The following is a 17608-nucleotide window of genomic DNA, read 5'->3' on the forward strand; positions in this document are numbered from 1 at the left end:
CATAGTTCTCAGCGTAGACGTGTAGCGATGACCGCACAGACCAACTATATAAACAGCTCTTCTCAGCAATGTTTCACCAACCGAAAGCTAAATCCTTTGCACAGCTGAACAAAGGAAACGAATTCCAAACATTTCTCTGTATTTGTCTGTGAACCTTTTTATCCACTCACTTTTAATCTGCGCTGCCAAGCCAGAATAACTACTGTTGCTGACATCTTACCTCACTAAAGTAGAAAAGATACCACAGAAGCATGTGACTTTTGGGTGGGGTGGGGGGGAAATCCACATAACAGTTTGTTAGACCACAAAAATAAGACAGCAGCTTATCTTAAATCATCATGGAGTACTCTTTAAGCCAACCACCTAAAAACAGTTGGTCTCTAGTGGAATTCTTTTGATTTCATTGGGAGTAAACTACCCTTAAACTGTATATTTTGGATTATTTAATAAATATCTCATTTAATGGGAGGTTCTTTATACAAATGGGGCTGGAGAAAAAAATACAATTAGTTTGCAGATCCATGAAAATTTTAGATGCACATCTAAATGATTTGTTGTTGTTTGTTTTGTGATGATTAGCTGCAGTGAGCCTAACGATGATTAAAAGGAAGGTTTTGCAGCTCAGACACTGGTTGTGCAGTATCACTAAGCACCTCAAACTTCAAACCCTTTATGTAGAGCTGTCCGCCTTTGTGTTTCTTTACTTTTCACTTGTGATAATGAATTATTTTAGTTAGCGAGTTTGCTGTACTAGAAAATTAAGGCAGTGGCTAAATCATAAACCATAGCTCAGCTTGTTTATAAACTTGCCATGTTAAATGACAGTTATTAATATAAGGACAAAAGTGACCAAAAGTGACAAAAGTAACCCTCGTCATCATTCATGATGGCCCAACACTAACCCTATCTCTAATTCTAGGGAATCAGTATAAAAACATTTTAGCTATTTGGTCTTGGCGATCATGGAGCAAAGAAAATATTAATCCTTCTAACTGACACACATTTAAAAAATCACTTTTTTATTTAAATGCCAATTTTGCTTTTCTATAAAATACAATGATGACTATGATGAGGGTCAAGAACTTGCTCTATGTGTTAGTTTTTATCTCTGTGCTTTTTTACTATTTATGTATTAAATATATACATTACCACCATGATGTGAACTACTGGTCTTGGATTTACATTTTGAAACATAACTATTAGATTTTTAACTGCAGACATGTTGGCTTTTTTTGGAGCCATGTGACATTGTTTTTATTTCAGACACCGGCTAACTACATCAAGGTTGGTTACATATCCATAAAGTAGAATGCATCACACAGACACACACACACACACACACACACACACACACACACACACACACTTATTGGCTAATTAGTGCTACAAAAATAATGCTAAAATCCCATAGGTTTACTCACTAAAACTTGAGCACAAACCTCTGGAATGATCATACAGCACAGAGTAGTATTATTGTAGTATTAGTCAGATATCCCATTAAAAATGCTCACTAAGGAACCAACAACACACACACACAGTTAAGAGATCAATATAAAGTTACAATCTGTAAAATCTTACCAATTCAAGTGCACAACTGTAGCTATGGTGGCTGCTGTAGGACAAACAACTCTGCTGCTGTTCATCTGTAGTGAGTGTCAGCAGTCAGTCTGCTGTTTACCTCAGCTAACAAGTCTATTTACTCTTGAGGACACTCTAAATCTTTATGACAGCAGGCAGTGAGTCAGTGAAGTTCAATTCTTTTCAATGACAGCAATACTGAGGTGAGTTGACGATACCTTGAACTTTTCTGTTGGCAAGTGTGGCTGTTTTTTAGCAGCTGTTAGCTTGTGTTAGCTGCGGTTAGCATTAATCAATTACTTACATTGTTGGACTTGGACACAAACTCTCATATGGTTTGAAGATTTAATCAAGCTGTTTATCAGAGATATTTTTTTAGGGACTTTTAGGACACTCAAGCTTATAACCCACTGCCTTTTAGCCAGCTTGTTGTCAGCTGTCAGGCCATGGGAAGGTCGCATGGCTAATCTATTGAAAGTAGGGGTGGGTTTTAATAATCGATTCATCGATTAAAATCGATTCTGGCTTGGATAACGTGAAATCGATTCATTAAAATCCTGAATCGATTTTTTAATATAAATTTATTTTGCCCGAAATGCCAGAATCTCAGGTGAAACCTCACAAAATTTCAACAACCACCAAACAGCTAAGACAGTAAATGAGAGCAGGTACACGGATTCTGCACAAGGACGTAAACACACAGTGCGGACCGCGGATCAGAATCAGTGAGATGTCGCCCTTCTCACCCGACGGGCGCTGCAGCTTTAAGCGGCTGCGTGCGCTCCCGCGGACGGCAATCACTTTTTGGCACAACAACTGCACGGACACGGTCGGGGCTGAAAGCCGACAGCTCGCTGATTCTGATCTGTGGGCGGGTCCGCGCTTTGTGTTCACGCCCTTTTTGCGCTGATTCTAAAGCTGTTAGTTTTATCTCTCTCCAAACAATATTGACCGAACCAGCAGCAAAAGAAGATCCAAACTACGCTTCACATAAACATCGTCATGAAATCACTCTGACTTTTACTTTGCTTCCACCACGATAAAAATCACACTTCATGCACAGCTCTCTCTCTCTGTACTTCAAGAACAGTTTCCCGTCTAAAAATCGGTTTTCTGCATTATTCGCTTGCTTGTTACGCACAAGTCTACCGTTGTTTACAGTGCTGTCGGCCGCTGTTTTTTTTTTTTTTTTTCGTTTTACATACTTCCGAAAAGAAAACCTAATTTCTGCCGTTCAATACTGAACAAATTTAAACTTTTTAAAATTATGCAAAATGCAAAACGCTTAGCCGTGTCTATAATAAAACCGCTGTAACGTCAGAGGTAATGTTCATATGTTGATTAATGGTTTTCTTTCGTTTTTGATGTACTGCAGAATATTTTTATAAAATCCCAGGCCAGGAAAATCACCTTCATGTTTTTCTGTGTTTTATCTTCAGCTACTTTGATACAAAGGCATCTGCTGTGACGCTTTGATAAAGTCTCGCAAGTGTCAGCTTCCTTTTTATAGATACAAAAATATGTAAATGTACTGATCTGAATTATAATATTTCTGGCTGTCAAAATTTTGAATTTAATTGAATCGAATCGAATCGAATTGAATCGAATCGTGGATCGAATCGATTCGGGACCTTGTGAATCGGAAACGAATCGTGACGATACCCAGCCCTAATTGAAAATAAGTAATTGGGCCAATAAGCATGTTCATGCACACTTTTGTATGTTAGACCGCTGACTTCAGTTTAGGAGATGAGGCTTAGGAGATGTTTTATCTAGATGTTGGTCATAGTGTCTCTTTCCATCATATTTTTGTTTCTTTGGTGAAGGGGAAACTTACTCAGATGAGAAAACACAGCAATGATCCTTTATATCTTGAGTGTGAAGGTGCACAGAAACAACTAGGAGTTCTCTTCTCTGCCTTTGGTGTGCTGATCTGGGAACAACACCACCACGACGATATCAGATCTTGCTACGTGGACGGTCTCTAGCCACATGCATACAATAGGCTTATGTCCATCTCTACACTGTATTCCAGATGGTGGGGCAACATGGTAGCTTCCAAAACTGGCCCCTGCTCCTATGTATTTTAATTGATTAATTCTAAGTAGATTAAAAAAAAAACATCACCCCAATTAGAGTTATTATAAAGGGACATCTATTAACAGAAGCCAAAACCAGGCTATAAACTATAGAGCTTAACTGCTTTTAGAGCCAGCGTCAAATGGCTATTAGAGGAACTGCAGGTTTTGGCATTCATTTTTCAGCCCTTGAGCTTGCCCCTAGGTAAGGGGTACCCTCTAGCTCTTGTTAAAAGTGATTTCTTTTGAATAAGCTGCCTTTAACACATGTATTTATGTATGTAACAGTTGAAATAACAGCTGCTGTTCTTGCTCCTTTAAAGTCCACAACCAAAACATCTATGGCATGAAGTTTTCTGTGAAATCTTTCAAACTTTAAACACTTTTTTCTTCAGCTTCACTCATTGCGCTTAGCATTTGTAAGACAATGCACTGTGCCACTATCTCCAAATGCTGTTCACAAAGACAGTGACTGAAATGGTTACAGAGCATGAAACAGATAATTTTTTTTTTTAACTTATCCACATCTTCCCAAATGGGAATGAATTTAAGCTCAAGCTCATTCAAGCTGATGAACTGCATCCCACGATGCCTTTCTTTCCAGGTAGGGGCCCTGTGTTAGAATTCAATGCCAATTTAATTAAAACATGTAACTTTTAATTACCTAACTAATTAATTTAATAAGTGAAAAAATAGACTCAGTGATAAATAATTGAGGTGGCAATGTTCCTGCAGCAACTCACCAGCTCCATGTGACTGACTTCAAGGCTTTGTACAGACATTTTTTTTAGGCTGTAGCAGGCTGTCCCACAAAAATAGAACGCTTTCATAAGCTGACAACAGAAATGCACACACAAAAACCTAAGCATAAAAAAAAACATCACATCCATAGAGGCATTGCAGTGTATATGAAAGAAGCTGGATGACTAAATAAATTTTGTAGGGCAACAATGGTATTTTTTTTTACCCGACTATCTCTAAAAGATAATCAGAAATTAAGAATTTGCTTTAAATGAAAATTAATTATGCATCAACAATACTAAATATGATAGAAAGATTACATGCAGACATAGCAGAATAAAAGATAAGAGCAGTAGATTGGGAAATGTTTGCCTTGCTTATTGTATCAGGGTGGTGGCTATGAAGCGGAACATCAATGTAAATTTAGCAAAAGAAAACTTGGTGCTTCTGCAGAGAGGAGTCACCTTGAGATTTGGTTGAGGGAACTTCACAGGATGCTGCTTGAAGCTTAGGCTCAGCAGATAATTACAGATTTCCTGTCTGAAACACTTAACCTTTTTGGGGGAGGGGGAGCGAAGGGTAAGAAAGGCCCTTTTTTTTCATGGCTTTTTCTCATTAATAACACCTAAAACTTCGACATCAACATCCAGCACATTTCCTCCCTCTGGTAAACATCAATCTCTGATTAAGTATCAGGGCATTAAACATCAAGCAGCAACATCGCTGACATTAGAGCCTATAGTGCTGTTCGCAGCATCTTTCCGGTTCGGAGTTAATCACCTCACAAACACAAGTCTCTTCTCTCTGACACTTTCATACGGGATTAACAGGCTGGTTGTGTGTGCTTTAATTAATGCAGATTTCTCTGGGTCATACTGTAGCAGTCGGAGATAATTGTGTTGTGGTTATCACAGGCTTCAGGTGCTTGTCCTTCACCATTGTTTCAAACAGCCAGCTCATCTGTTTCATGGAGTATGACTTGGCATTTCCCCCAAAACATAAAAAAGTTATATACATTAGAGATTTTCAGTAGAAGTCAGCTGATTTATTTATTTATTTTTGCTCTACCAACCTATTTGGCATACAGTGGACTAACTTTGTGCATTTTGGCTCCTGCACACTGCTTTCTCCTGCAATTTTTACAATGTTACTTATCTTAAAAAGCAAAACGTTGCTCTTCTATACAAAGCAGAAAACACTAAATCGCATATTGATGTCTTAAGAATACAGTCGCCTCTTGTTTGGCATAATTCCAGTGCTTATTATGATCACTGAAAAACAGCAACATTAAGAAATGTGTAAGCAAGTAGAAATGTGGAGGGTTTGCAGTAGCTGTGAAGCAACATTTCTCTAGCCTGAATATTGAACTGATGGCTGCTGGAAAGCATCCATACATCTCAAAGAGAGGAATTCGTCATCGCTGTTGCTGTTTGAATCCGGTTTGAATAGACGCACTGTTCGTATTCCTCCATCAGCTGACGTAGAGGTCGTCAACGTGACTGTGGCTGTGGTGAATGGATGTGGATATTTAATGGATTCTGATGACCCTCTGAAGCACGCAGTGGACATGCTGCTGAATACTGTCTCTGTTTGAGCTCTGCTTCCACAAGAACAGACACAGAAGATCTTTACTTATACTGCAATATCTGCATGAATTTTAAATTAAAGCTCCTTATTATATGCCATTTAGAATCTGAGCTCATTGAGCTCGTCAGTTTTTTTGTGTTTTCTTTTAACTGAGCTCCTCCCGTGGTGTTTGTTCTGAGCTACCTTGCTTTTATGTTTTGCCTGCTGTAACATAGTAATTACCCGACATTTGGGATAAATAAAATATTCCTCAGTCTTTTTCTTCTTATTATTATAGCAACACTACCCATAGTGACATTCACTCCAACAACAGTGCATAAATCTGAAATATATGCTGCAACTGAAAGTATAAAACGTTAGAATAAATACAGGCTCTTATATTGCAATGTGAGTTATTATTTACTTTAATGTTACAATGTTAAAATGTGACTTTAGGGTACTTTTATATGATTAAAATCAACAAATTTAAAACGGTCTTGGATAAAAAGTCACTTGCGGTTTGTGGAGAACAGGAAAAATAAACCAGCGCAGGCGAAATTACAAGTGTAAGGATTACCAGGCTGCTTTCTTTGACAGAGCGTCAAATACCAAGGTGCCCTTTGGCATCTGTGCTGTGACACACAAGGTATATGGCTATAATTAAACAGGCCCTCCCTCCCAGCTTGTTATATGCAGTTTGTAAAAGACCCCCTGGGCATCACATTTAAACACAATGGGTAAGTATAAATTTAGAACATGTTTTGGATGGGGTGTGTTTTCAAAAGCTAACCAAATGATTGTGTTTTCATTTTGTTTTGTGGTTTGTTTGTTTTTTTAGTTTTTTTTAATCAGTAAATGAAAAGGAAGTGAACAGGAAAGGAATCAGCAGGTGGAAGAAAAGCAAAGCATGGTATGAAAACCTTGAATCGCATTCTCCTGTCTTGACCCTATAATGTAGACTTTGTTGCTTCTTAAAAGAGGACAATTACCAGTATTGGTGCCACTGGTGTACAAAGGCACAGGTGCCAAAGAACACCATGAATGTCTGTCTGCAACATGACAATGGCAGGATTTGCCTCAGTGGGAGGAGTGGGGTGTATAATACCTATCCAGTATATGGTTAAGACAAAGTGGTGAAGTCAGTCACGTTCTTTAAGTCACACCTCAAACATGTTTTTCCCCAGTTTTTTATTTATTATTCCTGCATTTCTCACTTTATTACTTTTTAATGTTTTATTTTGTGTTTCCATTTACATTATAACCAGATACTCTAGCACCAGCTTCTGCAGCTATATTCACCAAATCACTTGCAGTTCTGCAGCTAATTTGAGTTAAAAAAAAAGAAAAGAAAAGAAAAAAAAGTAAATTCAGATCAAAAGTATATAAAATATTCACATATTGAGTCACTGCTTGTTGTGTTTCATAATGAGGGAAAACAAATGAGTCACAGTAGACCAAACACTGCATTAAATGCTATGTTGTTAGTTGTTAATACAGTAAATGGCTGAAAAAGATAAGAAATAATGCACGGTCAATTAGCTAAAATGTTAGCTGAAATATTTAGCATGATGAATAAATGGTTTATCCATTGACCAAAATGAAAATGAAAAAACAAATAGTATAACAATATCCACTAAAACTGTTTAAAATCAGAACATGTCTCCTTCTAAAGGGCTTAAAATTACTCCAGCGCTACATAATTGCACATACGGACTCTTGCATAAATTCCACATTTTCCTTCTATGCTGTTTGCATAATCTTTAAGGAAATTAGTACAAAGGGCCGTGGCTCATGGGAATTCGCCACTGTTTGACAGTATTATTTAATAGTGATGATTTTATCTTAACATGATGAAAAATTGTGATGTTCTAACAAATTTCCTGCAGAATGTAAAAGGGTGATACAGCCCACAGTGTGTGTGTGTATATATATATATGGCCTGAGTCACCTGAAGAAATCGTACAGCAGTATAAAACAGACATTGAGCTCTTTATAAGGAATTAAACAAATGCAATTGAAAAGTTTCCGTTCTGATTGGATTTGTCCTCCTGCTAATAATCTGACAAAAAAAGTATTTGTGCTAAACAGGAGTGATTTACAGGGAGACAAGTGTGCAGCCTGTTGCGTTTGCCTTTGTTCACCCACTATTTAATCCCACATCATTTAATTATACCTCATCCAAGCCAAGTGCTACATGCCATCAATCTCAATCAATCAATTACCCAACTAAACAAGCCATGCTTAGACATTCGTTCACTCTCAATTTCCCCATTGTGCTAATTACACTTAAACATGTCATTCCAAATTAAAATTGAACATTTAAATGGGATTAGTAGCATCTAACTGAAACATCACCAAGACAACCAGCAAGTCGCCCTACCTGCCTTTAATTTAGACGGCTTAACCTCGAGAATAAATATGGAGAAAATCCCATAATCTGCCATATTTCACACAGAAAAAATCAATACACGGCTAATGTTCTTTGAGAGAAGCATTATATTGCAGTGATTGTATGAGTAAGGGAGAAAAGTGGCTGGTTTGTAAGGTTAAACTATTCCCATTAAAATTTGAATAATGTTATTGACCTTTACCTGGGATGGATCACTTAAAGTAATGGGAAATGGTGGCACTGACAGAATTATGATGACAGAATAGCTTATGGTTATGAATAAGGTCTTGTTCCTCAAAATGCCTATCAATTTGTCAAAATCACTAACATCCACATGCTCAGCTGGAACCCTTAACAGGGGCCCCCAAGCCTGTCGATGTCAGTCATCGTGTCATTTAAAACACTTCTCGCCTCTATCTGTGCCACGCCACGTGTGTCAGTCACTGATGGGAGATCAGATTGCTGCCACTGCTGCTGCTCACCCACGATGAATCTACATCTGTACAGTATTTTTGCCTCGACGCGAGACCTTTCTTCCTTTGTGAGTTTGACGAGTATCAGCAGCGCAGGATGAGGCAGGCAGGTTCAATCCATCTAATATATTCAGCATGGTAAACAGGCGGAGTGAATTTGACAACAGATACGAGTTAATAAATTCAGCGCCGTCTCAGAGCAGGACAAGACTACAAAGTGAAACCATGTTTTTTGATCAAGTCACAGCGGCACACCACTTTAAACATTGATATCTTTTTATTAAGACAAGTACTCTTCTGATTTTTTTTTCCTTTTGTAAAAATGTTGGCGTGAACCAATACAAAATATGCATGGCCATATGAGAAACATCCTCTTCACTACACAAAAGAAAATATGCCACCTGGGAATAGAGAGAAATTTAAGATTCAACAACATAAACAACCATTGTGGGGTTATAAAACAAGCGACCCACCCACCCTGCTCCCGACCCACCCCCACGCCGCCACCCCAGGCTTTAAACATAAAGTTCATCCAAATATCCAAGACGTTACAGATCGTTGATAAAACTTCATGTCACAGTAAATACACCATCTTCATCTATGAATGCAAACAGATGCTTGATTGACTGTCTGTGGTCACATCCTATAATTACTAAATAACCGATACTGCATGAGCAAAATGTTACAGTGGAGGAGGAGGAAGAAGAAGAGGTTTCATGAACATCATCGTGATTTTGTTGACACTGACTGTACATCATTTTTGTCTGCTTAACAAATCTAGTTTTTCTTTCTTTGTGAACTAGGTCTATGCAAAATAATTAACGTTTACTGTAACAGTGCACCATATTAAGAACACATAAACTTGTACAACTGAGAAAAACATGTACATCCTGTGGTTTCTTTACTTTTTCAAATAGCTGTGGTACTACAGTATATACTTGGGGCCATAAATTTGCATTCTACCTGAGATGCAAAAAAACACAACTATTAACACTCATGAACCTGAGAGAGTGAAAACAAACATACTCAATATCAAGTATTTCAAAATAACAAAATCAAAAACTGAATTAGAATGATGCTTCCGGCGATCTTTTAACGTTGCCCCATTAAAAGCAGCAATCACCATTTAAGATAAATATCAAATCCCAGAAAACAAAAAGGTCATGCACATAACTGTTTCCATGACACTGTAACTACAATCCAGAAAAGTTACTTTTATTGTAGCTTATTATAGCTTTAAGTACAGTATTCCTCTCTGATAATACAGTACTACAGAGCCTTGTCCTTGAAAATATCCAAATAAATAATAAATGAAGTGAAGCTGAGATAATAACACTTTTTTTTGTGGTCATTAATTAAGACAAGTACTATATCCTGGAATACAACATTCTAGTCAGTGGAAGCTGCCAATACTTTTTTTCTTTTCCAGCTTTAAACTCATTCCAGCTTTTTTATGCTGCAGGTTGTAATTGTGATGCCGCTCTATGGTGCGCGGACAGACGACTGGGATGAGTATTGGCCCTGTAAGTTAGAAAGGACGGATATATACAAGGTATACTGTAAGAGTGTACATGAGGATACTGTATGATACTAACCATATGCCTCAAAATCAAAGGAGAAGGCACTAAATTAAGTCCTTCAGTCTTTTCCTTTATAATGATAAGTATCAAGAGGTGGGTTTAAGGCAGTGGTTATCCTTTTTCATAATACATTTACAGATTTCTTTTTTTTTTCCTCCAGTATTTTAGGCAATACACTGAAATCACTCGCTAATTACCAAACGGATTTTCCTCTTCTAGTCAAAGGCATGAAGCGCGCGCCGCGTGCACACTGCCGATTTGTGTTGTCGAACAAAAAGAGAGAAATTTCTAACAGTAGACGCTTCCTCTGTGAAGGTTTGTGGCTGCAGGATGACAGTAAGAAAATTATCTTTCCCCCAAGTCTAAAGCTATCTGCAAATCTTTGATAACTTGTAAGGCCAAGAGCCCTCGCAAGTTATCAAAGGTGAAATGTCTAAACACACAGCAAGAAAATATAACTCATTCATATTTGCAGCAATACTTGTGTATGGGTAAGGGCAAAAAAAAAAAAAAAAAAGCTGTGAATTTTTTGTTCACGTGCTGTATTGACAGAGACGTGCCTTGATATTTTACATGGGCAGGAAACACTGAAGGCCTAACATTCTTTCTTCCCTTAGATACGGCAAATAAAAGGGTAAAACCTTGGAAAATTAATAACTCAAGGCCTTTTAACATCTCCCAGTTAACTGGCCAATATAGTGTGCCATCAAATAAAGTCAGTTATTTAGCGAGAAGCTCGCTGCAAAGCTCTCTGCTTTACACAAGCTATACTTGCTGTATACTGTATAAGCGCACTATAATTATTATATTTGGTCCAAGGTAGACTACGTGGGTGGTATGAAAAGGTGACAAATGTCATATTTAAAACAAAAGCGCACAGACACATGGCAGGGTATACCAACAGCTAATGAATACCTTTAAATAAAATGTTACGATCAGTGTAGCAGGACCTACTTTGTGTAAGGCGTGTATGTGTGAATGTAAAGTTTGACCCATAATAACACCTGCAAACAGAGTCTTTTGGGTCAATAACTACTGGAGAGGGGTAGAATCAGCTACACTTACAAGCTGCAGTGAAGCTCAAGGTAGCCAAGTCTCAAGCTAGCTGGCTGTTGGCTGTAGTTTTCTATTTATCATAGAGACATCAAGCTTATCTGAAGCTTAGCAAAAGGCATTGTGTAGAGTTATTCTCTCTCTACTATAGATTCATTATTTATGTATTCCAATCAGAAATGACAGAAATGGCTATATAGAACTTAGAACTGTATATCATGGCACATTACAGCTGCCGAGATATCGTAGGTGGAGTTGGGCAAAAGCCTCTTAGCGACTAATCGTCAGAAACCACAAAAGATTGGTTGCCACTTTTACATCACCTTCATGTACAAATACATTCTATGATGAGCAAAATTACTCACGACTGTTATATAAGTAATCGACACAGTGAACCTGACCTCAAAGGGGCTGAGGGAAATCTGCGCTGTAATACTTGAAACCCAATCAGACCTGCATGTACGAGGGAATGTGGGGAGGAGGGGGGGCCTCTGATGAACTTGCAGGCACTGTTGGACTTTGACCCAGCGGGGAGAAATGTGTTGACACCGTATTCCAGTTAATGAACTCTGTAGATTGCTCCAAAAAAAGAAAAAAAAAAGAAAAAAGCACTGAGGAGCAGGCTCATCACACTGTATCTGGGTACATGAGCTCAAAGCTAGCTGCGGCACACATAGACGAAGCCAAATGCAACAAAAGATCAAGTGGAGTACATGATAACAGACAAAAAAACGAATCCAATTCAACCGGCGTGTGAGGGGAAAACAACGAAACAAACAAAAGAAAGAGAACAAGGCACAAAATTGTCTGTAAAATAACTGAACTGTACAGAATAGGCCCCAGCTGTCCAGGAAGGGTCGAATAGGACACTCAGCAACGCCTCTTCTTCTTACCACTTGGCCACCATGTCAGTCCAACTTTTCCCGCCTTTTTCTTTCTTCTCCTTCTCTTTAAATATTGCCCTCCCTGCCTTCAAGTCATCTTCAACCAATCAGAGTTAGACACAATGCTCCTACAGCACCACCACAACCACCATCACAACCACCAGCATCCCCACCCGTCTCTCCTGGCCTGTCCAGTTTAAATATAATACTCCTTCTTCTCGTCTGTGTTGTTGTGTCCCCCCTCCGCGTTGATGATGGCCGTATCCGCATCGGCTGCGTCGTCCGCCCCTTTGGCTTCATGCGTGAAGTAAGTTCCTGCAAAAGAGCGCACGCAAATTAGCTGCATGCTGCCTCCACCTCGTCATTCTCTTGTTCACTTCAATCCCATTGTACTCCATCGGCAACAAAGAAAAAGCAACAAAAAAACCCACTTGAACGCTTAAGATGTGTTCATGATCAAGTATGATTGCCCTGCCGGTGCTTTACCTTTGTGTCTGGCAAAGTATCGACCAAGAACAATGAGCGCGCAGAGGATGGCAAACATCACCACAGCAACCACTCCTCCGATGACAGCATGGTCAATTTTCTGCGGTGCCCCCTCCCCGGCTCTGGAGTCTAAAAAGAGGACAATAACCGTAAATAATTTCATGATCAGCAAACCCTCTCAGGCAGCAACAAAACTAATACCTTCACAGAGACGTGGACAGCACTGGAAGCTGTGGCTATTATATCATTAGGCTGCCAAAATAAACGAAATTGGTTTGTTTTGTCTCAGAGCATTTTAGCATGACCTAACCACAGAGTGGAAACTCTTGAAAAAGCTGCTGAGGAAAAAAGCAAGCTTATGTTATTTGCCAATGAAAAATAGATGATAAAACAGCACAAGCTGGTCCAAAGAAGAAGGTAAACTGTTCACAATATGTTGCTAAACATCCTTAAAATAAGCTATAAATCATTTCAGTTTAGTTTGATTCAGCCTGCTAATAACCAAACTGATGCTTTTTGCTCAGAGCAATGTTTCATTGTTCCTCACCAATATCCTTCCAGGCTGTATCTGCGGCATTATAATGCAGTTATCCGCAAAACCATTTAAAATTAAGCACCTGTTAATTCAAATTCAAACCCAAACCCATTCACATATTACATTTAACACTGACGTTTAACATTTTGGGGGAATAGGCAGACGGGCTTTCTCGCCAACAGTTAGATGAGAAAATCAATATCACCGTTGTGACTGCATGGTAAATAACAAGCTACAGGCTGCAGCCTGTTAGTTTAACTTAGCATAAAGCCTGTAAATGAGGGGCTGGGGGTGGGCTACTGTGGCCTACGGTAACAAAATTCCACTAATTAACCAAATTCAAGTACTGTGAATTTACAGGGACTGTGTGCCAGACTGCTTCTCTGAGTTCTGCGGCAACTTGTTCTTTGTGCTAAGCAAAGTTAACTTGCTCCTGAATGTAACATGTACAGACATGAGGGCAGCATAGATAAAGAATGAGTGAATAAGTACCTCGCAAAAGTCTCAGCCCACCCTTTATTTCTTTATATTTTGCTAGGATAGCATGAAATAGGTGCAGCAGTTACTGAAACATGCAAACAAAAAATCCAAATACCGTACATAAGACAGAAATATAGTTTCTGTACTGTTACTACAAGCTTGAAAGTCAATATTTGGTATGAACAGCTTTATTCTTCAACTCTCCTAAGCAAGCTTTCTTTTAATTTCTCTAAGTAGTCTTCAGGAATAGATCTCCAGGTTCTTGAAAGACATTCAAAGCTCTTCTTTGGATGTTGGCTGCCTTTTTGTTCTACTCTCTATCAAGATGATCCCACACTGCTTCAATGATCTTGAGGTCCAGACTCCGGGGAGGCTAATCTGTGATTGATAGTGTGCCACTGTGTGTTTCTATCCCAGTATGCTTTTACTACATTGGCAGTGTGAAAAATGAAGCTGTTGTCAATCAGATACTTTCCAGGTGGATTAAAATCTGACTGTATTTTTCTGCATTCATAATTCCATCAGTTTTAGGAATATCTCAATACCTCTGGCTGAAATGCTCCAAACCATGACAGGGCTTCCACCGTGTTTTACAGATGGCTGCAGACTCTCACTGTTGCACCTCTCACTTGACTTCCTCCATAAATATTGACCATGATTTCAACTAAAAATGTCAAATGTTGGATTCATCACTCCATAAGACCTGTAGGAGCCGATTTTGGGTTGATACCTTATGCACGCCACTAGAGGTCACTTTTTGAATGACCGTAATTAGTGGCAGATGTGTTTTTGATCGAAGCAGGCAAATAGTTTGTAACCCCTGCGCTGCTATGTTAATCGTGGAAATAAAGAATCTAAAGGACAAGATGAGTAAGGCTGAAGTTATTGGACTGTATCAAGTTTAATAAGTTAATTCATACCAGAGACATCGCATCACCCTCGCCAATGAACACCTCAGTGGCTTCAAGAGTAGGCTTAGCCTCTATAAGACATTAGCCTTTCTCCCTGTGTCCAAAAGGGCCAGATGCACGTATCTGGTCCTATGTGAGGGTTTTGCTGGATTTTTTTCTATTTCTTAAGGACACGACTTACTATTAATCTGCTGTAGGGAGTTTAGGCCTGCCACTCCTTCTGTTGCCCTCTGTTTGTCCAGGTTTTTAAGGACACAGCGCACACCACGCTGAGATATGCCAAGTCTCATTAGGAATCACTGGTGCACAAACACTGTCATATACTGTTGTTCCTGTCATACTGTGTTATCTTTGCATTTTTCATAGATTTAACTAAGAAATGGGAACAAATTATGCATTTTTGTGACAGGCTGCTAGAAACAAAGTTGTCTGTTGTATGTAGACACAACAGTGGTTCAAGTTTGGTGAGTGAGACCATCAGAAAGTCTGGAGAACGATCGCTCAAGACTTTAATAAAATTACTAGAAAATCTGGCTCATTGAAAATAAAATATAAAGAAACTAGGGCTGGCTTGGGAGTTTAAAACAGTCATTTAATTAATAAAAATATCTAATCTATTTTCTGAGCAGGTTTAGAAAAGTCACACTTCTGTCTAAGCATACATTTGTGGTGTTACACTGTTGAACCCAGCTCGTTACGTGGATATTTCTAGCGCTTCGATAGCTGATGTAGCTGCCCCTTGAGTGAGCGATGTTGAAAAATGTTTTAAGACAGTTATTTCACCATGAAACAGTAGACACTGTCTGCAATTTCAGCGAGGGTTCACACACTGTAAAATACAGTCTGATTTAAGAGGCCATTTCTGGAAGTTATAGAGCTCAATCATCAGAAATAGACACAAGTCTGGAGATAAATTGGCGCCCGGTGTCCCCATGCAGAGAAATACGTGGCTGCCTCAGGTGTCAGAGAGTATCACTGTCTAGCACTTAGCCAGATTTATCCGTGCACCACAGAAGAACATGGCAAAATTTGAAGCCTTTAAATTTCTAGTCTCAGAATAGTTCAGAGGCATTTATCAATAGTCTATATCTGTGCACATTTGGACTGATGGAGGAGTGGCGGGTGAGGGAATGGCTCCACTGTTCTTTGCTGCATGAGGGAGCAGCTCAATTTTCCATCAATCTCACTAGTCATGCTCTGAACTTGAATGATTTTGATAAAAGACGAGCGGAGAGTTCAGAATTTCTCAAAGCTGCGAGGGCGTAATAAGTCGAGTTGAAGGGTCTAAGACGAGCGACGCGGGCAGATCTCGGCCTAAAAAACAACACCTTATTTAAGCTGCGTTCACTTAGCACCGGGACATCTTAGCAGCGGAGCTACAATGAAACTAATTAATGAGAAAAGTTGTGTTTCAGTTGAGCGCTCTCTTAAAATGGACTCGTCTTCACAGAGCAAGCCGTTGCTGTGCGTTGGGGTGTGCGAAGCAGGGATGTGCAAGGTGCAGTTTGTTTACTGTATCGAGGATGTCAGATAGCGCGGCTCATTCCCCGAGGAGAGGGAACAGCCCATGCTCCATGCTAATGAACATGCACCCACTAAATGGCCTGCGAACCGTCCTGTCTCCTCTCCCCTCCCTCGCTCACTCTCCACCCCACACCTTGCTGCCCTCACCTTGCTCCCCGCTGTCTTCCGTTTGACACATCCACTAGGAAACATGCAGGGTCTCAGCCGCCTCTGCACACCGAGGGAGAGTTTTATTTAACAGGTAGAAAAATTCGCCCAGAGTAAGCACCGAGACCTATCACAAAAATGTCAGAGAGAAACCAAAAATCCTATAATACCTACAGTATCAGCTGTTATGGTTGGTTGCATTTCATGTTGCCTGCATTAAGTACACTACTCAACACTAGTTTTTATTTTTATCTCTCTGTGCTTACTGCAGAGGATGTTCTGCAAAAACATGGTCTTAAATTTAGTATACATACAATAGATAATGAAGCCTGCAGCTTTTTGCAAGGAGATAATCAAACAGTAGCAAAATAATGCAGTGGAACACAAATGTCTGAAGTGCATTTTAAGGTAATTCCTAACAGAAAGGTCAGTACCTGTGAGAAGCACTACTCTGTCTTCAGAATTCTTCTCTATTATCAGGCAGGGTAGGTCTGCTGGTAAGATGCTACTTTTTGCTTTTTTTGCAGTGTTTTCTGAAGTTTTTTAAGCAATCAAATCAGAGGCTAAAAGTCAGAATAAACCACACAGTTTTCACTCCGAGGAAACCAAATATTTCCATTTTGTCAAAGAGATACTAGGTATCTTTTGGTGTCGACTCATGAGCGCTTGACCCCTTGCCATGAAGCATATTTTGAAGTGTTATTTCTTTCTGTGCTGGGCTAACATTGTGGACGATATTTACCTCAAACCACAGATTAGCTGTGGTGCCTGAACATCATCAAATAAGGGTTAAAACTGAAGCTAATCGCTGACTGAAAACAAAGCACAGACCTCCCTAAATGCAGTAAGTGACTTTGAAAAATCTCCTGGCTGAGACAATTGTGACTAAAGCCACCAACACACCTCCAGCCTTCCTATAAGAACCAATGCCAAAGGACACCTTGTGCTTATCTCTGTGATGCCAGCAGCTTCTGACAATAAACAGCCTTTGCTACTTTGCTACATACATTTGGTGGCCATATCTAACTCAGATGAAAGGAACCAAAAGGCTTCTTTTGGGTTCACAAAAGGTGAATTCAAGACTTTTTGAGACTTTAACAGCAATTTAACAAATGCCACCTGTGGATAGATAAGTGCCAGACAGTGAATTGCTGGATTAACCCATTTAAAAATGACACACTTA

General features: G+C 39.3%; 1 protein-coding gene across 2 annotated transcripts in view; it reads right to left on the reverse strand.

The window, feature by feature from the left end:
* Window positions 1-9324: 9324 nt before the first annotated feature.
* The window catches only part of cadm1b (cell adhesion molecule 1b), a 167068-nt gene continuing 158784 nt past the window's right edge, over window positions 9325-17608 (reverse strand). For both annotated transcript variants that reach the window (XM_063493582.1, XM_063493581.1), the window contains 2 exons: window positions 12829-12957; window positions 9325-12657 (listed from right to left, as the gene is read on the reverse strand). In XM_063493582.1, the coding sequence (XP_063349652.1) occupies window positions 12539-12657; window positions 12829-12957 (248 nt within the window). In that variant the 3' untranslated portion in view covers window positions 9325-12538. The remainder of the gene's footprint in view (window positions 12658-12828; window positions 12958-17608) is intronic.

The sequence above is a fragment of the Pelmatolapia mariae genome, linkage group LG14 (assembly GCF_036321145.2).
Source record: "Pelmatolapia mariae isolate MD_Pm_ZW linkage group LG14, Pm_UMD_F_2, whole genome shotgun sequence".
Classification (NCBI taxonomy): domain Eukaryota; kingdom Metazoa; phylum Chordata; class Actinopteri; order Cichliformes; family Cichlidae; genus Pelmatolapia; species Pelmatolapia mariae.